We start from the raw sequence: 16201 nt of genomic DNA on the forward strand, positions 1-16201 counted from the left end.
AAAGAACCAAAGAGATGTGATGATGTGGGCCTTTCTAGAAATGAAGGACCTGGCATTCCGTTCCTCAGTGGGCACTGCATTGGCTGTGAGGTTGGGTGGCTCATTTGGTCATCACACAGGACTAGACCATAAGAAACAGTGAAATGAACTGGGTTCCAGCCCTGCCTCTGCAGCCAGATGGCAGGCGTTGGAGGCCCAGCTCCACCACTTGTTGGCTGTGTGATCTTGGCTGAGTTATGTGACCTCTCTGTTACTTATCTTTCCTCATCTGTAAAGTGATGCTTGCACTCCCTACCTCGTGGGGTTGCTGAGGATTGAAAACACAGCTATGTATGTAACATGCTTTAATAAGTGTCTGAAATCCAGTGGGTACCTAAGGAAAACTGCTGTTCTCAGTGCTACACAGGTGATTAGCTTTACAAATGACTCATGGCAAATGATTAATGAGTAACAAGGCCTACCCTCATCCCACCCACCTGTAAGACCACTCAAAATATGATGAACTTTATGAAGCTTTGATTTATCTATCACTTTAGAATAATGCAGCTTAGCAAGATCTGTGCTAATCACTCTTAATCACTTTATGAAGAGTGTTCTCCAGAGACTAGGGAAGGGTTCTAAGTCCTGGAGAAGGGCTGGCATACGATGTCACTTTCCAGCGTCCCTGCCGGAGGCCTAAGTTCCTGCTTCCAGGGCTGGAAGGTCAGGGATGCAGTCTCAGATGCCACCAGAAGCTACAGCCGTGGGCCTGAAAAGTAGGAACACAAAGGCTCCCATCCACTCTCAGCCTGTCTCTGCCAAATCCTGTGAGCCATTTGGACATACATTTCTGGTGGAAATTGGAGAGGCACCATTAAAATTACTGACCAAATAGGCAAAATGAGCCTAAAGTGGTTAGAGTCAGAAAAGTGGTTATCTTGATGATGAACAAGAGGGTTATTGACTGGAAAAGGCATGAGGGAACTTTCTGGGGGTGTTGGAAGCTCTCTATTTCCTCATCTGGCTGGTGGTTGCAAGGTATGCACATATACACAAGTTATCATCAAGCTGTCCATTTTGATTTTTGCATCTTAATGTCTGCAATTACACCTCAGTGAACAAGATTATGCCTCAAGTGATGCAGGCAGTTTATCTATCTTATGGCATGTTGAACCCACTTTATTCTGGAGACCTTGAAAGTTCTAAGTATCTGCTGCCATTACACATCTTCATCTTCCTCCACAAGTGTGTTTATACCCATAGGTTATATTTATATATACAGCTATGTCTATATATTTAAATCTGGAGAGAAGAGTATTATGTGTACATGTCTATATATAGGGTGGTTTACTTCTTTCAAAGAACAGGAGGATCCTTACACCATTGTTATTATTTTTTGGAGCAGGACATTCGCGCGCACACACACACACACACACACTCACACACACACACAAAGACTAGATGCCTTTCTCCTTTGTTTGAGATGAGACACTAAGACCAACCTTGATGATGACCTTAGGGATCGTCAGCACAGTGGACTTCTGCTTGGCTAGGACATCGTTGGTCTCATTGATGCGAGCTGTGACAAAGAAGTGCAGGGATGCCTGTTCCAATAGCTGGCCCATGTATTCCCCGGCTCGGATCACCACCTCCTCTTTCTTGACTGGCAGGAGGAAAGACAAATAGGCCCTATGTCAAGACCTGAGATGGGATCTGCTTGACTTTTCCCCAAGCTACCCATCCTTCCCACACTTGCACACAGCAACGGTGAGGGGTCAATGGAACAGAGAGTCAATCGGAGACCAGCACTCCTGCTTCTTAGGTAAATAGTGTGCTGGAAATTTAATTTTCAGTGAAGTCTTTCTATAGAAATGGTGTCACACTTTCCAAACAGTGTTCTGCGGTTGTAAAATAAATGCCACGGCAAAGATGTTTAAAATGGAGGAACAAGGAGTTTTTAACAGTGGCTTTAATTTGGGCAATGATGATCCCAATATGGCACACGTAGAGTCCAAGGTCACTGTCCACATACGGTCCCCTTGATAAATAACAAATGTCTCACCCAAGTCCAAGGCTACTGTCCCACGTAAATAAAAGATGTCTCACCCAGACCATGGGTCGCACTTGAGCAAAACTCTCAATGACCTAAACCTTGTCTTTGTAGAGTACTATATTTTCTTTCCAGCTTTTCCTGTAACCAATCTGGCATTGGATTTTTCTATTTTGGAGAAAGAAGCTGTTGAAACTTGTTTCCACCAATTGCATTCAGCTACCTTCAAGACCCTCCCCTATTTTTAATTAGAAGACCTCTGTGCCAAAGGCATATTTCCTCCAGCCACTGATGTTAGCTTTTAGCTCCTGGAGAAAAGTCAGATATGGCATTTGGAGGATGGGTAGTGGTCCTCACTCCCCTCCAATCACCACCTGGGCTGAGGATGGTGAGTTCTATCTTGCGGCTCAGGCACACTTTATGACTACAATTTCCCACAGCCTAGAGAACATCGGGCAGGTCTTCTCTAGGCTGAGTCCAGGTGGTACCTGCTGCTACCTGGTTGGAGCCAGGTGCCTGTGTGTACTGATAGCTGACAGGCCCAGCAGGTGAATGAGTGACTCACACCTCTATCCCCACCCACAGTGAACAGACTCCCAGACCATTCACAGAACTGAGCATCTCCATGACTTTCCTCCCCAGTGGCTTTTGGCAAAGATTTCTTCTTCCTGTGGAAGTTATTGAAGGAAATACTTCCCGTGACTGGTTGTTTAAGTGCAGAGGGCAGTTCATTTTACCCCTGTATTGAGCAGCAGTTTTGTAAGGAGGGAGGAATGCTGCCTGTGGATGAACCAGCTCCAGGGCAGAAGGAAGGGCTCCTGACTCACCTCTGGCTGAAAGGTGAGGGCACCTGGAACCGTGCTTATTATTTCACACCTGGACTCTACCTGCTGCCTCTTGTCTTGGGCCCTGAAGACCAAGAGGCTGGAGAGTCTTCTGACTTGGACAGCACCTAACCTTGGAAGCCTCTTTACAGGTATGCAGGTGTTGTGCCTGTGTCTAGGCTTCTGATGGAAAAGTTCTCAGTCTTGGTTCCACATTGCTATCAACTGGGACCTTTAAAAATCTGCCATGCTGGGTCCCACCCCAGGTCAATTAAATCAGAGCATTGGCGGTTGGGGCCCAGACACCAGTGTTTTATCAAAGTCCCATAGCTGACCCTGAGATACAACTAAGGCTGAGAGGGCCCACTTCCACAACTAGGGGGATCTCCTCAGAATCAACCCTGTAAGAAACCTTGATTTCAGTGGAAGGCATGGCCCTTCTAATGGAGGCCCTTGCTGCTGTGCCCGTGGTCTGCTTTGCGGTCTGGGGGTTTGTTAGAAATGCAGGTTCTTCAACCCCAGTCTACACCACTGAATCAGGATCTGCATTTGAATATGGTCCCAGAGAATGCCTGTTCAAGTGTGAGATGTTCTGAGAGACTGGAGGTTCTAATAGCAGAATGGGATGGAGTTAGGGCAGAGTTAGGATGAATTTAGTATGGTCTGTGTTTTAAAGTTGAAAGTTCTACATTTGGGAACCCCACCAACCCCTGGCAAACTGGAAAGGTTGGTCATTCTAGACTAGGTCATTGTCAATGGGAATTTTGTCTCCCAGGGGACATTTAGCAATGCCTGGAGACCTTTTTGATTGTCACAACTGGGGTGGAGGGTGGGTTACTGCTAACATCTGGTAGTTAGAGGCCAGAGATGCTGCTAAACATCCCACAATGCACAGTAAAAGTCCCCACAACAAAGAAGTATCCACCTCAATAGGTCAATGGTACTGAGACTGAGAAACACTGTCCTAGGCCATGCAGATTATTAGAATGTATTGGTTCATCCTGGACAAGTGCTAAACAACTAGCTTGGTTGACTTGATTCCTGGAGAGCTCCTATTCCATTTAGAGCTGGCTCCTGAATTCTGCCTTTTTGAATGGTCCACTCACAGTGCCTTCTTTGGACCTGATCTTGGACCCTGCTTCCTGCATGGCTCCCCTTGCAATTAATTGTCCAGATGAGTGAGGCTCTGGTCTTCCATTGGACACAGCCTCCGATGAGCACATGTGGCTAGTTTTTCATGTCTCCAGATCTGAATGAATGGAGTGGTAAAGCTACAGGCCTGGAGAACATGCATTTTGCCTCTTGCTGCCACTGGTAATATTTTTTTTAAATGGACTTCCTGTGGTTATTTTTAACCACTGGCTTTCTTTGGGTAAATGGGATATACCTGGCTCCTTTACTTGCTACCTTTGTAATCTCAGCATAAGGACCCCTTTCTTGTCTGAGGTAGAATGTTCCCTAAATCATAGCACTAAAGAAAGCAGGCTGTGCTTCAGAGCCCAAGAGAACAGTGCTCCTGAAATAGTACGTTATGTAAGTGCTGTATTTTGCCACTGCACAGAAATTGTTCTAGATAAAGTTTATTAAACGTGGCAAGAGAAGGAGGAATAGATTTTCCCTCTATGAGCGGTGGGGCTGGGATGCTGCCAATATCGTTTACGGTGTCTGGGGAAAGCCAAGGGAGGCAGACTGAAGCTGCCTCATCTCTTTTCCAAAAAGCAAAGAAAACTAAATATAGCCAAGTGGAAATGAAGGTACTGGGAGGTTTAAGTTATTCAGAGCTTCCAAGCTGATTCTAGCACACACATTCCCTTTCATCATCAATCTGGAAGGTACGCCTCCCCTTTCTACTTGGAAAACTTTCTTTGCAGTAGAGGCATCTAAGAATGCTTGATCAAGGTTTAAAATTATGTGACTTTTTGCAATATATGGCAATTTATTTTAGATTGCAATATGCAACTTAGATTGCAATATGCAACTTATTGCATGTAGTTGATGCCACCTGCCTGCGGGGCAAAGGAACAAAGAGTCTCTAGTTCTCTTCAAGTTATTCAGGACAAGCCCTGGGGTTGGCCGAGTGGGTGGGAGCTGTGTTCCTACTGACTCAGGCGTGGGTTTGGTCAGCTGTCCCTAGATCAATGACTGAGAGGATGATACAGCATTCCAGTCTGGCCCACTCACTCATACAAACTCACTCTTTTACTGGATTAAAGGGAGAATGAGAAGGAGAGTGAGCAATATGACTTGTGAAAAGGGCTGGTGCTTAGTTTCCTGTCTAAGGATCTGTGCTGGTCTCCAGGTAATGGGGACAGGAGCAAGGGAACTGGCCCACTTGGGGCCAAGTTTATACAAAATGACTAACTGTCATTGCCTGGATGGGTCTACTTTGCCTCTAATTGCTGTGTGTGGCCTTGAATACATCAACTCATCTTTTCTGCCTTAGTTTCCCCAAATGTAGACTTGTTGGAAGTTACCATTTTCTGAGAGCCTACCATCTGCAAAACATTTCATATACACGATCTCATTTGATTTCCTCCACTCTCCTTCTCTCATACCATATAGCCAACTCATCAGTCAATCAGGTGGGCTCTACCTTCAGAACATACCCAGATCTGATGAGTTCTCAGTGCTTCCATCACTACCGCCATCATCTATCTCTCAGCTGCATGATTGCAAAAGCATCCCAATTTGTCTCTCAACTTCAGGCCCACTTCTCCTTTTGTCTCTCTCAACACAGCAGCCAGAGTGATCTTTCAAAATCTAAGTTAGATCATGTCACACTTCTGCTGAAAAACCTCCACTGGTTCCTCAGCTCACTCAAAATAAATGACAAAGTTCTTACAAAAACCTACATTGTTGCACCCATCACTTTCCCCCTTGTCTCATTTACTCCCATTTCTGGCCCATGCTGCTCACTGAGCACATAAGAAATGCTCTGGTCCCAAGGCCTTGGCACATATGGTTTCTTCTGGGTGGAATGCTCACTCCTGCCCTTCTGTCTGGCCTCTGTTAAATGCTACCCTATTAGAGAGGTTTTCCCTGAACACCCTATCCCCACTAACACTCTCTGTCTCCCTTAACCTGCTTTATATTTTTCTGTTACTTACATGACCACACTGCATATTCCCTTGTTTGATTGCTTATTGACTGGTTCCCCCATGGACCAGAAACTCCATAAAAAGACAGAGGTAAACTCCATAAAAAGGTCTCCAGCAAAAGACAGAGCTGGACTTGCAAGCACTAGATTTGGGGAACTGGACCAACAATCCTGTGGTGTGGGCGGTAGTGTTCCCATTTACTGATATTGCTCAAGTAACTCATATTGCTCGAGTGACTTGCTCAGGGACACAAAGCTAGAGGGTGACACAGACGTCCCTTATGTCCAGAGTTGTCTAACTGCAAGAATCAGACTTTCTGAAATCGGATGTGGCTACCTGTTCTAAATGACTGTGAATATTGTCCTTTTTTAGTACTTTACACTAACTATCCCTTTCTATGAGAATTGCCTCCCCTAGCCCTAGAGATAGGACAAGTATTTAATCTTCCAGTTTCCAAAAAAGAATATTATGGAGCTTTCTTAATTGTTAGCTAAGTTACTGAAGCTAGGGAGATTTGCTGCCTTCAGGTTTGAGTAGGTTTCTTTGAATTAGGATTTTTAGGATAGTGTCCCATTTTTCCAGGAATATTTTCTGCAGCCTCACCAAGAGTACTGTGGCTGTGATGGTCACTGAATGCAGAGAGCTTGAAAACCATCAAGGCATGGGGTTCAGTCATCCCAGTGGGGCATACTAGGCTTGCTTGCCTCCCCTTTGTAAAAATTACTGTTTGTGTATAATTTTTTGTTTCTTTTTCAGTCCCACATGTCGGGTAGGGCAAAATTGGTACCTTGTAGAGTCCAGGGTCATTTTCATCCTGCTCTATCTAACTTGCCACGCCCTGCCTGGAGTTTGGTTTCTCTGGTTGACTCATTTTGCCAGTTGTGTGGCCAACTCCTGAGCCCACCCAATACCAGCCTTTCAAGAATTGAGGCAGGTCAAAACTGCAATCCTTAATGCAGGCTGAAGCGTGCTGAGCTCAACCTATTTAAAATATTGGGGATTTTTGTAGTGATAAATGCTTGGAAGGACGTGTACACGGATGCCCTATGAAAGATGACCAAGAGACTGAAGCCCTCCATGAACTGGGGACAGCACTTCTTGTGCCTCCAGTCCCTCTCCCAGTGATGGGCACTCTTCCTAGAATAAGACAGAGCGTTTTTAAGAAACAGCCTGAAGGCAGATCTTAGACCTTCCTGCCTTATAAACGGGAAAGCAAAGCACATCATTCTTTATGGGCAGCCCCCAAAAGATTTTCCTGGCTCGGGAGAGAGATGCCACCAGAGGGCCTGTTTTCTGAGACGGGTCGTTTATGTGTGCTTCACAAACTCTCTTGTTCATGCTAATTCCCTTGGAACCTTGTCAGGTTGCAGATTTTGATTCAGGAGGTCTAGGGTGTGAGATTCTGCATCTCTAACAAACTCGTGGGGAGGCTGGTGTTGTTGGTCCATCGACCACACTTTGAGTAGCAAGAAGTTTCATTTCATTCTCATGACTCATGGGGCTCTAGGTTTGAAAATGTTGGTGTTCACTTCCAAGCATGAGCTGTGAAGATGAAAGTGGAGGTTTTTCTGGATACGTGGGTTCTCGTGAACTCTGGGGGAGAGCTTTAACTTAGAACCTATTAGAGGTTGTTATCACCTAGTGAGACAGGGAGTCAGGTAATAAGCCCTGGAGGGAACCACATTCTTGTTAGCTTACAGGACAAAGGCTCCAGCTTCATATTGAATGTCTCATTCTTGAATTCAGCCTTTGAGACCCCAGTGTAGAAGGTGATGTTGCCCGAGAGATAGGCTGAGATGGTGTAATGGTTGGGGCTGTTGTTCTGGAAGGTGATGGTGACCTTGAAGTCTTTTCCCAGCACGGCTTTTTCTACTTCAAAGTCCATGTCAACGTTGGACCTCGATTTGATGACACCTTCTGTGTTGAGGGGTTTTTTAGCTCCATACATCAGGGCAGTTTCTAGGGCCAATCTCTCTTCTTCTTGACCTAGGAGAGACCCAGAGATAATGATAGGAAGAAATGAATGCAATCCACCGAAGAGAAAGTCACATTAGTGGACTCACTGCATGTGGTACTTGTTGGATCATCAATATAAGCCTCACAACCTCCCTGGGAGGCAGGGACCATCATGATTTCTGCTATAAATTCTGGAAAATCAGGTTCCCAGAGAGTTAGTGACCTGCTGAGTCTAGAGGTAGCAGGGTCAGGGCTTCTCTGGAAAGCTCTAAGGGTTGTTTCTTCGATGCCACTGTTTCAGAGTTTGGCAGGTCAAACTGGTAAAATCTAACCTTCTCAAACTATGGGGTCCATTTGCTTTCCTCCCTGAATCCTAGACATATGGCTAGAATTTGGGGACCTCTAAGCAAGAATTTTGGAAATAATTGCCTCTTGCCATTCCACTTCCTGCAATATGAGTTCTCTCTAATTTGTGGGCTCCCCAGCAAGACTTCTCCTCCCCTTCTTGCCTTCCACTTGGGCCTGTCCCATCTGCTCTTTGCTGAACTGACCCTGGGTGGCTCCTGCCCTGTTCTTCCCTACCTTCCTTGGTTTCCATTCCCAACCCACCCCCAGCAGAATGCAGAGATTGCTTTTTTCCAAACCATGCACTGCTCCCCCACAACCCCTCAGGACGCCAGGCTCTGACAAGACATTAAAAAGCTGTCCCTGCCCAAGTGCTCTCAGGGCAGATGCCCTGGAGGAGCACTGAGATGTCAAGAGCTCCGGGTGTTCCCCACCTTCACTTGCCAGTTAGAGGTCTGAGATAAAGCCTGACAACAGGGAGGCCTGCCTGTGTTTCTTTAACAAAAGGTCTCCCACACTCATCCGATAATGCAGTTTTCTGAGGAGCACCTACTGGTATGTGGTGGTGCACCAGAGTTCTAATGTGATTTGGGGTGTGTGTGCTGTTTTGAGGAAAATGTCTTGTGTAAGGTTTCCAAGGTGGTTGTGGTGGAGATGAAGTGGCGGGGGGTGGGGGGAGGAGAAAGGGTGAGCTCTGGAAGAAGAAAAAAATAACTTTTTTTTTTTTTTGAGTTAGAGTCTCACGCTGTTGCCCAGGCTGGAGTGCAGTGGCAGGCTCACAGCTACTCCAGTGATGATCTGCTGGGCTCTGGTGATTGTTCCACCTCAGCCTTCCAAGTAGCTGGAACTATAGGCATGTGGTCCCACACCTGGCTAATTTTTTTCAGTTTTATTTATTTATTTTTTATTGTAGAGGTGAGGGCTCGCCAAGTCGCCCAGGTTGGTCTCGAACCCCCAGGCTCAGGCAACCACTCGCCTTGGTCTCCCAAAGTGCTGGGATTACAGGCTGAGCCCCCGAGCCCAACCAAAAATGTTTTTTATGTAGGCAAGAAAGTGAGAGATACAGACACAAGTCAGGCCTGGACGGAGCTTGTGCCTCAGATGTTGACAGGCAGGGATGACGGTCCTTATGGAGATTTGGACAAGATGCTTGGCCTTGGAGACAGGGCTTATGGAGGTATAGAGGAATGGTTGCCATGCCCTTTTCCATTCTAAACACCTTTGGGCTTATCTTTGTGCATCGTGGAGGGCAGAGATGAAAAGAGGAGGCAGATTCTCTGGGTTGTAAAAAGTAGTCATAAGAATAGCTAGTGAAAAAACCTTTTAAAATAAGAATGCTGGCTTTTGTAATTATGTTAAGAAATTGTCTTCTATTTTATGTAGCTAATAACTAAACACAATGGTGACTAAGAGGCCAATTAATCATAACTATCACTGAGTGCTAGCTATGTGCCAAGCATGGGGTTAAGTGCTTATTGTACCTTATCTCATTTAATCCTCATGACAACTACACAAGGCAGGCACTGTTATTACCATCAATCTCCTCGTTTGTAAAATAAGGATGCCTACATTCTAGTGTTGCTAGATGGATTAGAGGTAGTAGATGCATACCAAACAGAAACTGTGCTGTAAAGATGGAGGAAATACAGCAGGTATTGCATACAAAATGTGTAAGTGTGTGTGTGTGTGTGTGTGTGTGTGTGTGTGTGTGAATAATAGCCCTGATTGTCAAGACTGCAAGAATGTGCCAGGAACAACTGATCAAGGACAAGCATTGGCTACAGCACGAGTTTGCAGATCAATAGGAAGGAGATAATAAAGGAAGGGAGGAGTGAAGAAAAGCATGGCACAGTGAAATATTTTAGCAGAAATCATCGGGCACATAGGTCCGTGAGGAGGGCATTAAGGATTATTACTTTGGATGGGGACCAAAGGTGCATGTAGGTAAAAGGCAGGAGGCAAACACGAGCAGCGGGAACACTATCAGAGAGGTGCTGCCTTGGGGAGGGGAGCTGAGGTGGCCCAGGTGAGACCAGGGGAAAGGAGGCCAGCTGTGAGCAGCTTTATAGCATGTTGTAGGGGGAGGACCTGAAGCTTCCTTCTGGGGAAGCTCCAGCCTGTGAGGGAGACCTCTAGGCACAGGGACTGGCAGGCTGGGGCTGTTCCAGGAAGCACAGGCCCAGGGAGGAGGAGAGAACTGCGGGCTTTCCCAGAGCCTGGCTGAGTTGTTCCTGCTTCTCTGCAGTTAAGCTCTGTGCTCTGGCGTCTTACATAATTCAGGGCCACGGGCAACATTCGAGTGCTAGGAGGGATTTATCCAAAGCCAGATTATATTTCTGAGATGCTGCTGTAGCCTCCAGGTGCAAAGTCGAAAACATCTTTCTATTAACTAGTATGTAATAAGAGAACACCTTTATGTTAGATGAAGCCTCTTCTCACTGTTCTGGCCTTAGCTCTACTGTCACCTCCTCAGACCCCTCTTCATCTGTAATGTGCCCCAACCCTGGTCCTCCCATCTCTTCCTAACAAATATTTCACTTTTGTTTCTCTTCTTTGCCACGGTACTGGTCACTGTGTGACATCATCTCCCCTGCTGGAATGCAAGTGTCATGAGAGCAGGGACATAGTCTGTCTTGTCCACCTCTGTGTCCCCAAGACCTGGAGCCTGGCCTGGCAAGTTTAGAGAAGCACTTTGCTTTCAGCCAGAGACAAAACTTTCAACTTTATAATAGACATGAAATAGTCCGGTTAAGGACACTGTATGCGCAATAAAGTCCACCTATGAAAATGCCTCTTCAGTGACCATTCATGTGGTCATTTCGTGCTATTGAGTCTCTGTAATTCCAGGCACTATGTGGTGCTAGGCACAGATGAGACTCACAGCCTTTCCCTCACAGGCAGAAGGAACAAGTGAAGAATGGCTACCACAGAGCTGATCGCAGAGGTAGAGACAGAGGTTGCCCTACGATACAGGGAACACGATGGTACAGGAGAGGCTTCTTGAGTGGTTTTTGCTATACAGTAAGGGCAGAGCCAGGGAGGCGGGTAAGAGCTTGGCATGTTGCAAGAACTGTCAGCTGTTCACCTCACTGTGGTGGATGGTGCCTATGGGACACAGTCAGGAGATGCAGTGAGGGAGCCAAGGAGCCAACTACCAAGAGGCTTTGTGAATGAGGCTTGGGATGCCCTGAAGTCAGCAGGGAATGAGCGAGGGTTTTTAAGCAGTGCTGTAACAGGTCCAGGTTTATCTTTCAGATGATCTCACTTTGGCAGCAAGGCAGGGTTAGACTGAGAGAAGGAGGGGATGAGGAGGTGAGGTGGACTTGGGAAGCTAGAGCAGGTATTTTTCCAGAAGGAGAATAACCACAGCCTCAACTCATAGGAGGAGTAAGATACTAATCATGGAATTACTAATCATAGGAGAAACTAACTTCACTGGACACTTATTGTGTATCAGACACTATACTAAGGGTTTTACACACCAGACCATGTTTAATTTTCAGAGTGTGGCCATAGATAGAGGGGAGGGGAAGCATTTGAGAACTATTTCAGAGGGGACATTTAAAGAATTTGTTGCCTGACTGTTTCTCAAGTTGCTAAATTTGTGTGGTTGGTGTTGTTTTTTTTTTTCACTAGAGTCAGGAGCACAGGAGAAATAGATCTGAGATGGGGGAGGGATTAGCATTTGGGAAGCTCCATTTCAGGTTCCTGTGGGATATTCAGGTAAAGTCTGTGCAGAGTCACACACTTGAAGTGACCAGTACATATATGACATTAATGCCACCTGTGTAGACAGAACATAAAGTAGATGGGAATGGATCCCAAAGGTGGAAGCCTAGAATGAAGTGACACTCAGCAGAGTGGAGAATGACAAGCTTATAGTTGCAGAATAAGACAGAGAAAAAGGGGTCAGGCCAGTGGGAGTGGAACCAGGAGAAAGTTACATTGTAGAAACAAAGACAAGAGAGAATTTCAAGAACAGAGAAGAAAAGTTGTGTCAGATGAGGTCTGCCAAAGGTTTATTCCATGTGACAACCAGGCAGTGCTGTCGACCTTGAAAAGGACAGCTTCAAGGATATGCCATCAGGGTAGAGTGAGAGAGGAAGAAATGGAAATGGAGCACTGCGGGACATAATTTTCAGCCTGCTTTTTCAGGATGGCTGGCAGTGGGGGCCAGGAGCAAAACAGAATGGGGTGTGGTTGGTGGGGAGTATAACATTGGAAAAGAGTTTGCAATTTTTTAAAATACAAGAGATACTTGAGCCTGCTTAAATGCTGATTGAAAGGAGAAAATAGAGAAGGGGAGGTGAAAATACCAGTGAAAGAGGGAGCCATTGAGGGAGCAAAGAGAGAATGAGATCAAGACACCATCATCTAAGAAGTTATACTGCCACAGGGGAAGTTTTCAGAATTTTGGTTTTCAAAGTTGGATAGCTTCTTAATTGTATATTTTGGAAAAAAGTTATAAAATTCATATTAAGCTTCAGTAAGTTAAAGTGAAAAATGATCTTTCTGCTACTTAATTCATTAAAATAGTTAATTCCTAAATCTAATAACTTTTTTCCTATGATTTTACTCATTTCCATATTTTAGTGCACACTCAACATTTGTGGATCAGAGAAATTATTTGAGAGACTGGACTGAGAATCAGGATGGCAAATGTACAGTCATGGATGCGGCCAGTCCTGCCCCATGTGTCAGTGACTGACGTTAATAATCAGCCACTCTCTACCACCATATTCAGATGCAGTCTCAGTGTCCTTCTTAAAATGGCACTCTACTTGGTCATTTCCAAAGTTAGAATTTAAAATGTATGTACCACCCCTGATTAAGAGATTAATTGTCCACTTGGGGTCAAACTTCAGCTCAGAAGCAGTTAGGCTGTCCCTTACCACCATCTATGTGGATTGAGGGGCTTTTCGGTTGGACCAGACCCCCACTGTCCCAAACTCTGGAGGCCTGCACCTCAGATGTCTTCCTCACGCAGAGTTGACATGTTTTGTTGGTTTTAATCTGGTGTCCACCCTGGCCACACCCCTGACTCTTCCTTTGTGGACTGGTTTGTGGTCTTCCCTCTTGTGACATCTGATCCTGTCCCATTTCTAACTTGGCCTTCACTGTCACCTCCACACTGATAGCTAACGGCAGCTGTGCTCTGCCCCGTGGCTTCCAGGAGACATTTGGTCATGTGGACAGCTTGCTTGCACCTAGCTGCTTGTAGGTTCACCTTTTGTTCACTACACTGTCTGGTCAGGACTTCTTCCAAAGCAACAGAGGTCACACCACAATCCCTGCCTTGCCACCTTTTCCTGGAGAAATCTTTCCCCAGCTTCACCTGCCAATCCCTGTTTGTCCTTCGGGCTCAGTAAGACCTTCACTAATTTCTTCCACAAGGCTCCCCAACTGCTGATTCTGAGTTGGAAGTTCTTCTCTATGTCCTGCAGCATTCTAGCATCCCATCCTAGGCCAGAGCAAGTCTCATCTAGCATAGTGAGGGCTGCTTCTACTCTTCTCCTCAGTTAGATCGGAAGGCAGGACTGTGCGGATCTCCAGTCACACACAGCACTGGAGTGTGGTGGGTGGTAAGAGCCAGCTGTTGAGTGGAGGAATGTGGAAATGAGTGGATGCTGCAGTTAGTTTCCTTAAGTTTTTCTATGAACTTTCCTTTTTCCCTTTCCAAACCTTTCTGCTTATAGCTCTATAGTAAGACAGTATTGCTTGTTTGTTTTGTTTTATTGTGTTTATATTGTTTCTAACTTTCCTTTTAGGAAAAAGCCAAAAAGAAGAAAAGATGTCTTTGTATCTATGTTGTGCAACAGATGATAACCAACAGGAGAGGAGAGTGAACCACTGCAAGGATACAGTAAAACTTTACTCGTTCAGATGACAAAAATTTTGAATTTCTGAGACTGCAGAAGCATTCTCAATTCAGCAAGCTTTTTCTTTATAGTGCAAATTGTTTTTGTAAATAAGAGCGGGGAGACTGACTAAAATATTTAAAACAAATTCTGCACTTCTTAGCATTTCAAGAACACCAATGAATATTTAGGTATAGGCTAATTATATGTCATTTTTATCCATTCACTAAAATAAATATCACTCCTAACAACCTCTGGCAGTGCATCATTTGCAACATATACTCTATGTTTCCTATCAAGACACCCAAGGTCATCTATCTCCTAGCCACTGACCTTGAGCCGCTTTGTCTCCAGCCATTGAGCATTCTGAGCTTGATGAGATAATGGGTTTGCAGGACCCTAAATACACTGGGCCACTTCACACTTCCTAACTTTGGTCACATTCCCAGTGCCTGGAAGCCCTGACCAGCTTTCTTTAACTGAGGTCTGTGACTTCTCTTCCTGAGTTTTGTTTTTTCTGAATCTCTTGGTTGAATTTAATGTCTGTCTTTTTCCTTCCCAAATCTCCTTCTGCATAATAATTCTATCACTTGGCCTGGGACAGGATCTGGGTCCTGATCATTGCTGGAATCCTCAGCATCAAACCTTTTGCAGGCCAAGACACTCAGTATTGATTGAGATAGAATTGAACCCAATAGTGCCATTTGAAACAGTCTATACAATAAATGTTAACAAAAAAACAACATAATATTATTTTATAATTGAAACTGATCTTCAACCTTATTGGTCTGAATTAGAGAGATTGCCCTGTCCTAATAATATTGAACCTATCTACCTCACAGGCTTTCCATGATAATTCAATGGAACAACGTATATATATGAAAATAATTTATAGAGTACTAAACAAATGTGAAGTCATTATTTAAATTGTTATTACTGAACTAAAATTATATTAGTTATATAGTATTTTCTAATAGGATTATTTAAATTTAAGGCTCTTGTGAGCAAGAACATAGTCTATATTCTGTTATAATGAATATGATTTTAAACCAAATAATTTTACAAGCTATGTGAAGGGGAATGCTGCTCAAAGCAAGCAAACAAAACAGTCATGAAAAATTGCATGTGTGACGTGTCTTTCACTCATAAGAGTTTTTACTTCTGCTCTTGCTACCAAATGCTGCAAATGCCAGTGCCTTCCCCGAAACACATTTCAGAGTGACAGTTAATAAATACTAAATGGACTTGGGAAAATAAATCTTCATTCAGTTGTAGTAAATTACCTTCCTGGAATTTGTAAGTATCAGTAATATCCTTCATGCCATCTTCTCCAATTTGTTTGGTCACAATTAATTTTCCAATGTGAGTGGAATCCACTGCTTCCACCACGTGGGTGCCATCTTTCTTGGCTGTAATATAAACAAGATCGCTGTTGACCTGGAAACAGGAGAGAAAAGCATTAGCCATCACCACATGTCCTTGGTTGTTAAAATCTTTAACTCCCCATACTGTAGTCATCTAGAGATCCCTGGAGTTGGCATGCTCCTTTCTTCAACAGCATCGGATTTAATGAGCCAAACTGGTTTAAAAAATATTCTGAAGGGGAACCTAGTTTATATTACCCATCAGTATTTTAAATGAAGACTATTTGGTGCTGGGGCAATCAACTGTCTAAGCAGCAATTGTCTCTTTCTCCCCTTGTTCTTCCTAATAAATTCTACCTCCTAAGGGAGAGCTGACAACACCATGCCACCATGCCCATGGCTTGTGTTTCCAGACTTTGTTTAAGCTAGCAGTGGCTATACGACCTACTTCTAGGAAGAAGAGGAAGTCTACTAGGGGACTTCTGGGAAAGATTTTTTCCCCCTTACAAAAGGACAGAGGTACATGGGAGTGTTTGTCCTTTCTGCTTTCAAATGTTTTTATGCAAAGTGAAGTAATGCTTGAAACTGCTGTTGCCATTCTGGGACAGGGAACAGAAATGCTGCAACAATGAGTAGATGGCAGAGTAGAAAGAGGAGAGGTGTTTGGAGGCTTTTGAGGGCTTGATGTTGCTATCAAATGGCTAAGCCAACCTTGGAACCACCTACT

At 44.6% G+C, this 16201-nt stretch overlaps 1 protein-coding gene across 1 annotated transcript in view; it reads right to left on the bottom strand.

The window, feature by feature from the left end:
* Positions 1–16201, bottom strand: part of F13A1 (coagulation factor XIII A chain) — a 148346-nt gene that overhangs the window by 21938 nt on the left and 110207 nt on the right. Inside the window, exons 11-13 of the mRNA XM_008070448.2 lie at positions 15394–15547; positions 7650–7937; positions 1482–1642 (exon numbers count right to left, since the gene is read on the bottom strand). Coding sequence (XP_008068639.1) covers positions 1482–1642; positions 7650–7937; positions 15394–15547 — 603 coding nt within the window. The remainder of the gene's footprint in view (positions 1–1481; positions 1643–7649; positions 7938–15393; positions 15548–16201) is intronic.

Source organism: Carlito syrichta, unplaced genomic scaffold, assembly GCF_000164805.1.
Source record: "Carlito syrichta isolate Samal-C Ts95f unplaced genomic scaffold, Tarsius_syrichta-2.0.1 Scaffold313424, whole genome shotgun sequence".
Taxonomy (NCBI): Eukaryota; Metazoa; Chordata; class Mammalia; order Primates; family Tarsiidae; genus Carlito; species Carlito syrichta.